Source organism: Camelus dromedarius, chromosome 13, assembly GCF_036321535.1.
Source record: "Camelus dromedarius isolate mCamDro1 chromosome 13, mCamDro1.pat, whole genome shotgun sequence".
NCBI classification, from domain to species: Eukaryota; Metazoa; Chordata; class Mammalia; order Artiodactyla; family Camelidae; genus Camelus; species Camelus dromedarius.
In genome coordinates this window covers 7,279,635-7,293,342 of record NC_087448.1, presented here as the reverse complement: position 1 = coordinate 7,293,342, position 13,708 = coordinate 7,279,635, and the positions used below count along the sequence as shown (strand labels likewise).

Genomic DNA, 13,708 nt, shown 5'->3' with positions numbered 1-13,708 from the left:
CTCTAAATAAGGGCAAGGTAGGGGGAGGTATAGCTCAGTGGTAGAGCCCATGCTTAGCATGCAGAGGACCTGGGGTCAATCCCCAGTACCTCTTTTTAAAATAATAATAATAATAATAATAATGATACATAAGGGCAAGGAAAAGATGATCACAGCCACCACAACAATGGCCAACTGGGAGCAGGTGAGACACACGAGGCATTTCCAGGGAAGCAGCAGTGTTCTATTTCTGAACCCAGCTGGTAGTGTCAAAGCAAAACCAGACCTGGACAGTAGTTAAAGTGGTAAAGATAGATGTTATTCAGGACTATTGCAAAAGGGGGGAAGGGATCTCAGGACAGAACCTGCTCAGTTCTGAATGTAGCAAAGCCAAGTGGGAATTTATAGCCTAGGAGCAGGGTGGGGGGCAGTGGATGGGAAATTACTAAGAGGAAACATCCAGGGTTGTGGGGGGGAGTCTGGCTAATCTGACCTAAAAGGATTCTTACTGAAGTCATGCTGGAGGGATCAGACGTCACCTGGGGGGACAGAGGAGGACCAGGAACCGGATTAGATGGTGAGAGTGATCAGATATGGCGGATGGGGGATTCTTGCTACACAGACTTAGCAGGGTTCTTACTGAAACTAGACTTTAAATGGAAGTGCACAGAAGGAACTAGAAGGTTCAGGATTCTGATTAAAATTTGCCAAGCAAAGAATCTTTGTCAGTAGTTACATGGGTGTATTCTTAGAATTATTTTTAAGCTGCATATGTTTTATAGCCTTTTGTATATATGATACATTCCACAATTTGAAAAATTTATAACAGATGACCTAACTGGAAGACGGGTGGAAGGGAAACTAGTAGGAAAGGAATTTGTGGGGACATACGTTACAGTTCAGTGTTAGGATTTCTAGTTTCTGCTTAATCCCCTTAATCACATTCCAGGGTAATTTTTCATTCAGTTATTCATTCATCCATTCACTACTTATTGAGTCTTTGTAGTTGCAGGCACTTTTTTAAACAGAAGAGTGTATAGTTGCTTAAAACCTGGTCAGGGAGAAAAATGATTTGGATCACGACCACACAGCGTGGTAAATGCAATGATACGAGTGTACAGATGGGAGGACTCAGGGGCATGACTCCTGAAATGAGCACTGAAGCATATCTAAGCCAGACGGAGAGGGTCATGGCATTCCAGACCAAGGGAAAGCATCTACAAGGAAGGTAAGGAACAAAACACTGAAGCAGCAGTAAAGGGTTGGTTTTGCTGGACTAGAGGGTACATATTAGGAAGCAGTGAGGGATTTGATTAAAGATCTGGGGAAACAGAAGCGGACTCACAGACATAGAAAACAAACTTATGGATACCAGGAGGGAAGGGAGGTGTGGAGGGATAAACTGGGAGTTCGAGATTTGCAGATACTGACTACTACACATAAAACAGATAAACAAAAAGGTCCTACTATATAGCACAGGGAACTATATTCAATATCTTGTAATAACCTATACTGAGAAAGAACATGGAAAGGAATATATATGTATAACTGAATCACTACGCTGTACACCAGAAACTAACACAACATTGTAAATTGACTGCATTTCAATTAAAAAAAAAAAAGGCAGAGGGCAGGTTATGAAAGGCCTTGTCAGAATCATTAGAATTAGGTTTGGCTGTGAGTGACTGATTATCCAAAATAACAGTGTAAACAAGACAGAGGTTTAGTGCTTTGTCATGTGAACCACTTGTCTGGGTAGGTGGTGGCTTCTGTGATGCTTTGTTCACACTGAGTCCAAGATCCAGACACCCTCTCTTTTTACTGCTCCGTGGTGCAAACACAGCTAATGACTAGCACAACACAGGCTTTTAAAATAAAAGTGATTTTATTATAAAATTCTAAAAACGTGCTTCAAAGGACAGTCACGGGAATACTGCATAATAAGAAGGAACATATCTTCATAATCCAAGCAATCACATAGCAGATTTTACATTGTCCATGGAATTAATATTTAAAAGACATTCTTCTTCTTTTCAGTTAAGAAGAGTCTTCAGAGCACCATTATTTGAAAGGAAGGTATTTTGCACATTAGAGTTCATCTTTGGTCTGCAATTAAGAAATAGTATTTAGAAACATCAAGAAGTCTTCTATGAGTCTAGATGATTACATTAGTTTCTTAATTGTTTTCCCTTAAAGATCAAAGAAGGAAAAAAAATAGCCAAGTTACTGCTAGAGGCTTTTAGGATCTGGGACTATTACTGGAATCACCCAAGGGTAAGTCACATTGATGGGGAACCTGATGGGGGTCCCTTTCATTTCTGGCAGTTTCTGCTTCATCACTGGCTTTAACTGATTTTATGGTCCGACAGCGCTGAGAGGGGTTTGCACTGATGGTGCACTGCTTGAGGGCCAGTTAGCGGCAGAGCAGTCCTCCAACAAACCAGAACAAAACGAAACAAAACAAAGCTGATTCGTATCATGTGCTGTTGTCATGGTGTAAATGCTCCCACCAGGTGGATCCCAAGCTACCAACACTTAACCGCTGTGCAAAATTCCTAAATTTCACAATCAGTGAGCCCATAAAAGTTGGTTCCATCACACCACAGGGACTAGGAGTCACCTTGTTCCTTTTAAACCCCCTTGAGAGGCAGATGTAATAACTATCATCTTTGGGTTCAAAGTCACCGTTTTGAGTTTGTCTGTTCTGAGATCTGACGAGGTTGCTTGAGATAATGTCAAGCCAGCATATTACATATATGAATATATACATAATTTTATATAATATATATTCCTTTAAGCAAAAAACAACTATAATCAAAACAACCCTCCCCTGCCACACTGTCTTTCTACACAACTATGCACACAATTTGAGAATGATATACTGGTTTTGGGTCCTTGTTTTGCTATAATCCAGATAGAGGATTCTGAGCTAAAGTCTTCTTTGGGCTCAGTTTTCTTAACTGTAAAATGAAGGCATTTACTGAGTGACCTCTGCCAAGGTCCTCTTCAGCCTAGCAAGTCCATACATGAATCTGCCTCTTACAAAGGAAATCAGTACGTGGAGTATCAGCAGAGACTGCTTTCAAATGAATAATCCGTTCACATGAATAATCATGGTTATATATTTTTTTCATTTCTAAATTGGGATGATGAACTTGGCAGAAGCTCTTTTACAGGGAGATGAGGCTATGAGATGACACATGTGAAAATACTTCACAAACTGTAATTATTCAATCTGATCTGAATTCTCACAATAAAACAGGCTTCCCTCCGCTTTGCTGGGAGCCCCGTGTGTTCTCAGTTCACTGCATCTTAGCACCCATCTTTTGCCTCTTTGGAATCTATTATAACTGAATCTGGTAGAACGAATTGCTTGGAGGCGCCAAGAGGAATTCGGGTAGTTGTTGCCTGGCTGAGTTAAGAAATAAGGACTTAGATCACTGTCAGTTCTTACTCTGACGTGGGTCAGAAGGTCAGCTCTGGTTACCTTCTTCCTGTGGCACGTGCAAGGAAAGAGGTCATCTTCAGTCTGTGGTTCCACTCTCTTCATGCCCTCTCGGATTTGGGGCTCACTCACTTGTAAACTGGCATATTCCTGTGTCGGCAACAGTACAAAAGTATGTCTGATATAATGCTTAGCAAGTTCCATACGCTGGAGTTTGCTCGAACGCGGTCCATTTCACTCACGTGTCAAGTTGTGATGTGCAGAGTCCTCCCTACTTAAGCACCCCACAGAGCTTCTGAGAAGCCGTTGTCCTCCGGGCACGGGCTGCCTAGTGTAATAGACCACTCCTTATTCCATCCTTCATTTATATGACTTCTATGGTTGTATGGTTGTGTGTGTGTGTGTTGTGTGTTTTCCACCTTCTGCCGCGTAGTGAAAGTAACTGTGCTCACCATCTTCCCTAGACTGAGAATCTGAGGACTGACCATGCCTGCCGGACCCACCACATCTTGTACAGCCTCAGTTGCACCTTCATTCCTCATGTGTTTGCTCTGTGCTGGGCTCCAGGCCAGGTGCTTATGCTTATACTTGAGTTGAATGAATGAACTCTACCTTGTGGGTCTCTAGGAATTCAGATAGTAAACACCTGTGGCTCCTTCAGTCTACACATTTCACATCCCCTAGGAAAGGTTATAAAGGGGGAGGGGCCAGTGCAGACCAGAAAAAGACCAATTTTGTTCTGTAGCAGTGTCTAAGACTGGGGGCTTAATATTTTCAATTCTGAAATTAAAAAAAAAAAATCTTAACTTAGATCTAGCACTATTATTTGCCAAGTACCTGTTTCCCAGAGCATTTTTTTTAAAGAACTTTTCAAATTGTCAGATATGCTTTGATTACAATCCTTAAATGCATGAAAATATTTTCCAAGAAAAGTCATGGCTCATTTGGGGTCAGTACAACCAGTCCAAACATGCTTTGCACTGTTTAGACAAGGAAGTGGTGAGGCAGCAGCAAAGTTGTGCAAAGAGGAAATACAGATCCGTGCACAGTACCTTTGGAGGATCAGACGCCAATTTCCTCACCACATACCATATGCTTCTAACAGTGATACTTTTCCCTCAATGCTGTAGCATTCTCCATTAGCTGATCTTTGGTTTCCTATTATTTTCATTATTCTTTGATATTTGTCCCTGATTTTTGCCTACAGAGCTATACACATACCCCTTTAATTAATTCACTTTGAGAAATTAAGTGAAATATTCCTTGCTATTAACAGAACTGACCATTACAAGTTGTATGTCTACTTTCTTAGAAAATACTGACCTGGAAAAGTTTAAAATAATAGCAGAATATATCATCACCCATGAGATTATTTCTTGCAAATTCTTGTCCTGTTTTTGCTATCTTCTTTGCCTATGGGAACAAAAATAATATCCCTTTCATGAAACATACTTTTCCCCATGTGGACACATGCTAACTGATCTTCAGAGTACATTTTAGTGGGAAAATAGTGGGGAAAATATCTTTGGGGTCTTACGTGGTAAAGGGAACATTTAACAGAATATGTTTGTTCCAATTAAAGGGATGTTTCTGAGAAGTTTTGAAAGTCTGAGAAGTCATATTGGATCTCCTGGAATTAGCTTCTCTTGGAAAGAAAAGGTAAACATTAAATGAAGTAACAATAACTTTGTAAATTCAAGATGAAGCTTAATGCACTGCTTAACAATTTTCATCACAGAATTAGTTTCAAGCTTATTTCATGAATCTCTCATTTTAATCCATTGCACAGTCAGTTTTCCTCCTGCCATACTGGCCATCTTAATTTTCACATTGCGAGTAGAGTGAAGCAGTGCTAGAGGCTCAGGTCAAACTGCCTAGACAACAGCATAATCAAGGCCAAGGTTTAGCTTTTAGTTTCATGTGCACGGTGGACAGTTAACCAAGTCACAACACCTGTGTTCACCCTGAAGGGAACTGTGCTGTCCATGGAGAGGTGGCTTCCCATTTACAGGTGAGGGTCTACATGTGCCTGAATGCTTCCCAGGCACAGGACCTTGAAAACGAACCCATGATATTGGGCTACAAAGAGACTGACCTTACCTCCTCATCGTGATCTTTTGCCCATTGAAGTTTTTCTAGGAGGTCGCTCAGGTTGCTTTTAACTGGAATGTAGTGTTTCCAGGGCTGCAGCTCGTTATAAAAGTGTTCATAGTAGATGGAGTCCTGCTTCAGGACGACACTGTCGCCCACCAGCAGATATGGCAGGCGGTACGCAGCGACAGTGCCGTCTACATTTATCTGATACTTATGCTGCAAAACAGCAATATCGGATAAGAGCCTCCACTAAATTTCTCTTTTTCCACTCTCTTTATTCTCCTCTTCTTTCCACACATAAAGCCTCACTATCCTCAGATACAAACCGGCCAGATTTTGCCCTTGGCCTCCACCAGTCAGTGAGTGCTACTGCATCCAATACGCACACCTGGACCTAAAGGCGTATTCTGATGGTCTCCCAAATTTCACAAAGGGGCCATGAGGCTAAGGCTGGAGCAGCCAATAAAATTACAAAATTGTTGTCCTAAGCCTACAACCTAAGGGAAGACAGATTTTTCTTTTTTTATTGAAGTATAGTCAGTTTAAAAAAAAAAAAGCCTACAAAAATAAACCCCAAACAATTAACAAAATGGCAATAAGAACATACTTATCAATAATTACCTTCAATGTAAATGGATTAAATTCTCCAACCAAAAGACACAGACTGGCTGAATGGATACAAAAACAAGACCCATATATATGCTGTCTACAAGAGACCTACTTCAGAGCTAGCTGAAAGTAAGGGGATGGAAAAAGACATTCCATGCAAATGGAAGCCAAAAGAAAGCTGGAGTATCATACAAAATAGACTTTAAAATGAAGAATAGTCAGTTTATAATGTGTCAATTTCTGGTGTACAGCATCATGTTTCAGTCATACACGTATATACATATATTCCTTTTCATACTCTTTCACTATAGGTTACTACAAGATATTGACTATAGAGGAAACATACATTTATCATGACTATGTAATCACTTTACTACTTTATCAACGGCACATTCTATGCTGTGTTAACCGTATCTTTAAAACATCAGATGACCACACACACACACACGTCTTAAGGAAATTAACAAGCTCTGGGGCAAGAACATCTATGACAAAATGGTTATAGCACTGTGGCAGTCAACAGTCTTTAGCTGTAGCAAATTCAACAAGCAGAAATAAAGCAAAGGTATATGACAGAAGACTCTGAGGGGGGATGGCTGGTATCAGTTCTCTTTGGTTATGATCATTTCTTTTGAAAATTTCTGTGATATGTGTATGGAAAAGACACTAAGAAGTCAACTTATGGCTTTCTTTAGGTCTTCCTGCCACCATGTTACCCATGGAAAGAAAATCTGGCCATCTACAGCACAGACAGAGCTTGCTAATCACGTGCCTTCCCACCTGCAGAAGACAGCTGACTATCTTTTGGCCTACTTTTCTCTCTGCCACATGGGACTCCAAAAACCACACAGTGGTCTAGACATCAGGGCAGTATCCTACTGCCTGGAAAAGGGAGTTGTTAGAAAAAGGATTGACCCTGGGAAATGTGAACAATCCACATTCTAGACACAAAAAGCACTCCCTAATCCCCAGGGTTCCTGGGCAGAACATCTAGATAGATTCCAAGTCATTTCCCTACCAGAGGTCTGATAAGAGACACATGGTTTATATTTCTTCTTTAGACCATTGTGATGCTATGGCTCTGGGGAGAAATATTTGTAAAATCACTTGTATGTATTTATTAACAAAAAAGGATCTGGAGCCAAAATGTGCTTCTCTTGAGGGTCAGCTGGGGGAAAAATTAGAGCTCTACCCAGGTCCCAAACTCCCTTGATGCGTATTTAATTTCAGGTCTAGAAACTGAGCATAACCCAGGTTATCCAAACAGTGTCCGGGGCCCCGTGCCTTGAAGTTCACTACATTTTGCGCTCACCTCTCCCACTCCTTGTAATTTATAGGCCTCGATTTCCCTCCCCAAAATGAAGGTATTTGGAAAAACAGAAAGGATTTGCCACAGGTGATATCATACCTTGAAGAAATCAAAGAATGAAATGTGCTTCACAAGGGGCCCATACAGGCTTTCGTCGTGTTTAAAGAAGAAAAAGTTGGTGAAAGCAGCATCTATAAGTTCCGGGTGTTTTCTGCTCAGTTTCACCAGCTCGAGTCTCTCCTTTCGGCTGTCTCGCCCTCTCCAGACAGCTGTGGAGTTTTTGCTTTCCCAGGGAGGCCCCGTGTTAGCTTGCACAGACATCATATCCAGACTCACTCTGGAAGACAGAAAGTGCAACAGATTCTTCCCCTGCACCATCACATCGCAAAGGTCACTGGGAAAGAACTCACCAAGGAAAGGAAACCAAGGCTCTGGGTCTCTTCGACCCGGGTCTCTCACCGGCCCATGGTTTCTAGAACGGAGTCAGTCAGGTCATAGGTAGGCATCACGATATCCTTGGAATCCGTGGAGCCACACCAAGAAAAGATGGGATGGATGTGTGAACTGGATTTCTTTTTTTCCAAAGGCCAGTCTCCTAAGTTAACAAAAAACTCCACATCTGGCATCTTCACCTGGGAAAAGAAAGCCAAGGGCTGATTCACATTTCTTGAATCGGATAATTCCTTCTATTTATCAGTGAGCTGGGAAAGGCTGGCTCGAGCACGCGGCCTTTCATGGCCACAGAAGAATGGAAGACGTGAAGATACCCAGGGATGATGCCACGTGGTGGCAGAGAGAGTGGAGTGGTGCACCTGCAAACCGAGAAAACCCAAGGATTGCTGGGCACCCCCGGAAACTAGAAGAGCCTAGAGAGGACTCCCCGCTACAGGTTTTAGAGGGAGCATGGCCCTGCTGACACCCTGATTTTGGACTTCTAGCCTCCAGAATTGTGAGAGAATAACTTTCTGTTGTTTTGAGCCACTCAGTTCACATGCTTTGTCACAGCATTCCTAGGAGACTAACACAGGTGTCCTACATGACATAAAACCTCAGAAGACTATCACGGTACTTCAGGCTCCAGGACAGAACACCCCTGAAATTTCTCTTATTTTTATTTTTAAAAATTATATTGTAGAACCTGGGCTTAGACTGTCCATTATACATAGGCGAGAATAGAAAAGAAATACTTACTTTTCTAGTCAAAGAAAGTAGTATGGCATCCATGAAAATTCTAAAACCTACATGTTCACCATGAGTCTTGATATAAACCTGGAAGAGAATTGAATGTTTATTCTGTTAGTCTAAGAGAACTGGCTGACTTCGCTGAGATAAAGCTGATCAAAGTGATCCATAGAGTGATTTTTTAATAAAACTACATAGCTGGTTGTAGTCAAGTGGTCAAAGCCAAAATCACTAAGACAAACAAGCAAACCTTAGTCATGAACTGTACCTTGTTATCCTTCAAGGTATAATGACATAAGCTCTGTCTTTGTCCAAATCTTTTCGGGATTTCTGCTGCAATCTTTTCTGGATCAACGGTAGGGAAATGTGCCAGATCTCTCTGAATCTGAGTAATGGTTTCCGGGCAGTTCATCTCCCGAAGCCAGGCTGCACTGTCTTCCAAAGGACAGTCACAATTCTCATGGTAAACCGGCCCTAATGACACACGAGGAACAAAATATACAGTATTAACTTCACTCGGCATTTGAAACATGTAACAAATACCCATAATAGGACTTCACACATTTTGCCTAGATGGGAAGGGCATTTTGATGGGAAAAATATTTTAAAAAGAAAAACATTTTTATTACACTGCGGTATCGCTAGCAAGTCTGTTCTGACCGCACTTTACAGTTAAGTCTTAGGATATTTTCACAGTCAGGCCCTCTTGGTACAAGTTCAAAAGAAAGCCAATGGTACTACTTTTCTGCTCTCAGTGGCTACCAGAGTCCATTATTCTTTATCTTCTGTGTACTTAAGAATAACCAAACATTGGTAAAACATAAAAAAGGAGGAGTAAGTGTTTTAATGAAAGACAAAAATGATAAGAAATTAGAATTTCAATGGTCTATGATACAAGCAAGTTCTTAAAGTGTCTAAGCTACTCTTCTCAATGGATAATACAGTCGATACAGGTAAAGCCTCCTTCCTGTGTTTGCTATTTTTGTGAAGAATTATAAAGCCAAGTAATCTGCGAAACACTCATTCACTAATATTATAATGAATTACATTTACAGAAATAATACTAATATAACATAATACTAACAGAATCTGAATTGACATTTTATTGTCATTTATTTTTCTAATTCTCAGATTGTCACCTGACCCAGGCAGTAGTAGACACTGGGATACCTTTTGAAGGTTCAGCAGGTTATATGGTACGAGGTGGTCCTGGTGGAGTGTGGGAAAGACATCTAGACATTTTTTGAAAAACATTTGCCTTTCTTGTGGCAGGGGGACAAGGAAGATTTGTGTGTCTGTACAAACACCGCTTTTCTAGTATTTGAGGGTGCTGTCTCCACTGAGAGGAAATGATATGGCTCTAGGTAAGAAAGCTGTACTCTCATCCTCTGTCAGAACACATCAGAGGATTTCTTGGGAAAACTAGTAGTGAAACAAAGACAAAAAACCACAGTCAACTTCCACTCTCTTTCTGAAGTGATTGACCAAATTTCAATAACATTTGTCAGTTACTTAAATCACACATCTCTAATTAAGAAAGAGCCATCTATGACCGTGTGTATACGGCTGGATTCTTCTTGCTAATGTTGTGTCTTCAAGGAGCAAATTCTCTATCAATATGTTCTTTCCTCTTTCGCCAATTATAATTTCCATTCAAATCTTGCATTTCTCTCTTTTACCAGGAATCTCAGTTCAAGTAGGAGATGTGCATTTTTTTTTCAGTGAAAAAAATAGCATGCTAACTTGTTTTTATTGATTGAAAGACATTCATTATTGTATTCAAATACTGTTGTTTTAAAATTATGTTCCAAATGACCTTTCAAAATATATGGAGATTTGGCTACATGTTGGCCTTGGAATTTAACTTCTATCTTCAGATTTTTGTAGCTTGCATACATCCTGTATCTTACTATGAAGGACCCATCTTTTCGGTCTAAAACCTGGACTCCAACTCTAGTGAATTGCTCATCTGGTGCTGAGATTTTAATCTGGAACACCTTTTCACCCGGAGAAGATGTGAATCTGTGATGGGAAGAACAGTAAGATATAAAGATTATTTTAACAAACGTACAAAGATTATGTTCTCCAGTCTGTGAACCTTAATCTTCTCTCCCACATCCTCCCCTAACATGTTTGCTTCTCTGTCCTTATGCTTTTAGTACCAGAATGAATATGACAAAACAGACATTAAAAAAATAAAAAAGAAGAGGATGACAATGGCCAAGATAATATAAAACAGTTTCATTAGAAAATTGCAAAGAACAACAAGTTCATACTGTATAGCACAGGGTAATACATTCAATATCTTGTAGTAATTTATGGTGAAAAAAATATGAAAATGAATATATGTATGTTCCTATATGACTGAAGCATTATGCTGTACACCAGAAGTTGACACATTGTAAACTGACTATACTTCAATTAAAAAACTATATATAAATATATATATATAGAAAAAAAAGAAAATTGCAAGGGAATATGTTAAGACTACTAATCTATGTAAACATAGAACATACTTACACTTATGCATTTCATATATAAACACAGTCTCATCAAACTACTACTTACTTCATGCCCATCACATCTGGAAATTTGTGATCAAATACTGCCTCTAAAGATAATGATTTTCTGACAAATCACTCTCAGTGATTCGTTAAGAAATCAGTATTGTAAATCATGCTCAGCCATGGGCAAAAGCTACGAGGTGGATATCATGTAAGTGATGTTGTAAAAAAGTTTTTTCTTTTGAGTGAGTGCTCTTGGTGTTAAGATTAAGATGGTATTTAGTTTCCCCCATTGCACTATTTACAGCCAAGTGACAAAAATTTATAACCTTCCTTTTCTTTGCTTTGGAAAACATTCCTAAGATTTTTTTGCCTGCCAAATATACGTAGTCAGCATCCACAAAAAAAAAAAAAAAAAAGGTAGTCATTTCAGAAGTACGTGAATGCTATAAAAATTTTTAAGTATAATTTTAATTGTTGAATTCCATGGAATGACATAAAGTTGTAACAAACACACAAGGGATTCACATTTTGGTATTTTCCCTCTCAACTATAAAGTTGCAAATAGTGCTGTAGTTCTCTATTTCAGTTTCAAAGCAGCTTACCTGCATGTCTACCTAAAAACAGAGGGCAGCACCAGAGAAAGCTGAAACCAACCAGTTTCTAACAAGTGGGTTTAAATCCTTGTAACAGGTTATGCAGAAGGACTTAGAAAATACTTCCAGCAAAGTGCAGGGGTTTGTTCCAGCCATGTGGGAATCCCTATCAAAACAGCCAGGAGAAAAGCTTATTCAAAATTATTTCGAAAGCTACAGAGAAAAATGGATTGGGACGGGGTAAGACTGTTAAAATCAGATGTGAATAGCACCCAAATGTCCTGGATTTTAAACTGCTATTTAGAAATGAGTTCTTGGGTGGATAACACGTGAGGGAAGAAACAGTAAGTTTTAACCGCATCCCCAAATAGTCGGCGAGCCATTTCTCGACTTACTTATTTCCTGATGTGTCCACCGCCTGAATATAGAAATAGCGCGCGGGAAGGACGACCGCTGCTTTCAGCCCCGGTCCCCATATTTCGCTTCTCTCCGGGCTCAGTAGCCCCTCTCCGCCGGTCTCGGCCAAGGCTGGAACTGTCCCCAGAAAGAAGCAGTAAAGCAGCAAAATGCTAAACATTTACAAGATGGATTCAAAATGATCCACGGATAAATGAAGGGTAAGAGGTGGACGGAGCCAGCCGCGGCTTGGGCAGAGGCACGTCGGCCGATCGCAGCTGCAGACGCGGCTCCAAGAGGGGTCCTTTGCTGGGCTGGACTGGAGCGTGGGTCTCCCCAGGAAAATCACAACCGGAGCTCTGGCTGGTCCAGCTGAAGGATGCCAGCAGTTCTGCTGAAATGGTCAAGAACCACGTTGCTCCTCTTCCTCTGGACAATGACAAACTTACGCTGCTTCTGTAACTGGAGCATCATTGGGGGGCGAATCCGCCTCAGCTTCCAGCCCAAGGTGCAGGGCGAGGGGATTGGCCCGCGCGTCGGCCCGGGCTGAGTAAAGCCTTCTCCAAGTGGATGGCGGGGTGGATACGCGTCCGGGCGCCAGGGCTTCCTGGGACGTGTAGTTCGCGCCAGGACTAGCGGAAATCCCGCAGGCTTTATCATCTTTCACTCTTTTATTTACTTTCCGGTCAGGGGACAAATAAATAGTAGATGCCCGATAGAGGGGCACAGCTGAGATTTTAAAAAAAAAACCTGTCACCATATCCTCCACTCGTGCAGAGGGCAGGTATAAAACACGATGAAAGGGAGGGGTTATCAATGATATCTGACGATCGGTCGCCCGGCACAGCCGTCAGGGCACTGTCCCCGCGCGCTCCGATGGGACGAGAGACGCCAGCCCCAGGGTAACCGGAGGCGTGTCGCGGGCCGCGCGCTCGAAGCTGTGATTTCGAATCGGTGCCGGGCTCCGCCGTGGCAGCAGCAACCCGATCCCACCAGACAGGCCAGAGGTACACCGAGCTGTGGGCAGGGGCCGAGGTGGCGGCCAGCGGCAGTGCGCCCTGAGCGATGGGCCCTCCGCCCGGCACCGGGGCGCCGCGGGCCCGGCCTGCAGCCGCAGCCTGCTCTCCGCGCCGCCAACGCCGCCTGCGCGGCTGTGGCCCTGGCCTCTCCGGAGCCCGGTGGCCTTCCGAACGGATGCCACTGCGTGGGTGCCCATCCTCCCGGGGAAAAGTGGGGTGAAGAGCTGGGCCGCATGGTGGAGGGAGGCGCTAGGGAGAGAAGGGACGAGTCGTCTCAGGAACAAAGCCCGATGGGGGGGGGGGTTGGGCGCGGATACTGGTGGCTCTCGCCCGGTGCCAGTGTCCACGCCACACTCGGCAGGGCCTGGCCCCAGAGCGCGTGGCGGCCGTCCCCTCGCCCCTGCCCGCTCCCCCGGGGCCAGCGCGGTCACAGGACGGGTCACGATCGTACTTGGAGCCCCCTGCTCCCTTTCCCTCCTTCTCTCGACCTTGCCAGCTGCCTCTAAAACTCTGATGGGCGGGTGGCACCGCCAGCCACAACAGGCCTGGCGGGGAGAAGGAGGCAAGGGGGCGTT

At 42.6% G+C, this 13,708-nt stretch overlaps 2 protein-coding genes across 8 annotated transcripts in view; one reads left to right on the top strand and one right to left on the bottom strand.

Moving 5' to 3' along the window:
- Positions 1-1,845: 1,845 nt before the first annotated feature.
- POGLUT2 (protein O-glucosyltransferase 2) lies at positions 1,846-12,770 on the bottom strand. Of its 6 annotated transcripts, XM_031466299.2 has the most exons (11): positions 12,114-12,239; positions 11,728-11,884; positions 10,435-10,640; positions 8,887-9,092; positions 8,628-8,705; positions 7,896-8,068; positions 7,536-7,773; positions 5,525-5,734; positions 4,748-4,837; positions 3,434-3,574; positions 1,846-2,085 (listed from the first exon to the last, which is right to left on the bottom strand). In XM_031466299.2, exons 3-11 carry the CDS (start codon positions 10,514-10,516, stop codon positions 2,068-2,070), a joined length of 1,236 nt encoding a protein of 411 aa, XP_031322159.1. In that variant the 5' UTR covers positions 10,517-10,640; positions 11,728-11,884; positions 12,114-12,239; the 3' UTR covers positions 1,846-2,067. The 6 variants fall into 6 exon arrangements, 5 of the variants coding, with proteins under 5 accessions (XP_031322159.1, XP_010984344.1, XP_010984345.1 ...); XM_010986042.3 differs by lacking the exon at positions 11,728-11,884 and having other exon boundaries at positions 12,114-12,769; XM_010986043.3 differs by lacking the exon at positions 11,728-11,884 and having other exon boundaries at positions 3,467-3,574; positions 12,114-12,765.
- Positions 12,771-12,824: 54 nt separating this feature from the next.
- LOC105094093 (basic immunoglobulin-like variable motif-containing protein) overlaps positions 12,825-13,708 on the top strand; it is a 54,926-nt gene continuing 54,042 nt past the window's right edge. For both annotated transcript variants that reach the window (XM_064492986.1, XM_064492985.1), the window contains exon 1: positions 12,825-13,121. The gene's annotated coding sequence lies outside the window, so the exon portion shown is untranslated. The remainder of the gene's footprint in view (positions 13,122-13,708) is intronic.

What these genes read in the sequence shown, in the direction of transcription:
- POGLUT2 (XM_010986042.3), bottom strand. Translation starts at nt 12,295, where the DNA reads ATGTTTAGCATTTTGCTGCTTTACTGCTTCTTTCTGGGGACAGTTCCA. An exon ending in GTGGACACATCAGGAAATAA is followed by an intron (nt 10,641 to 12,113) that starts GTAAGTCGAGAA and finishes TTCCCATCACAG; the next exon opens with ATTCACATCTTCTCCGGGTG. An exon ending in ATCTCCATATATTTTGAAAG is followed by an intron (nt 9,093 to 10,434) that starts GTCATTTGGAAC and finishes GTGTGTCATTAG; the next exon opens with GGCCGGTTTACCATGAGAAT.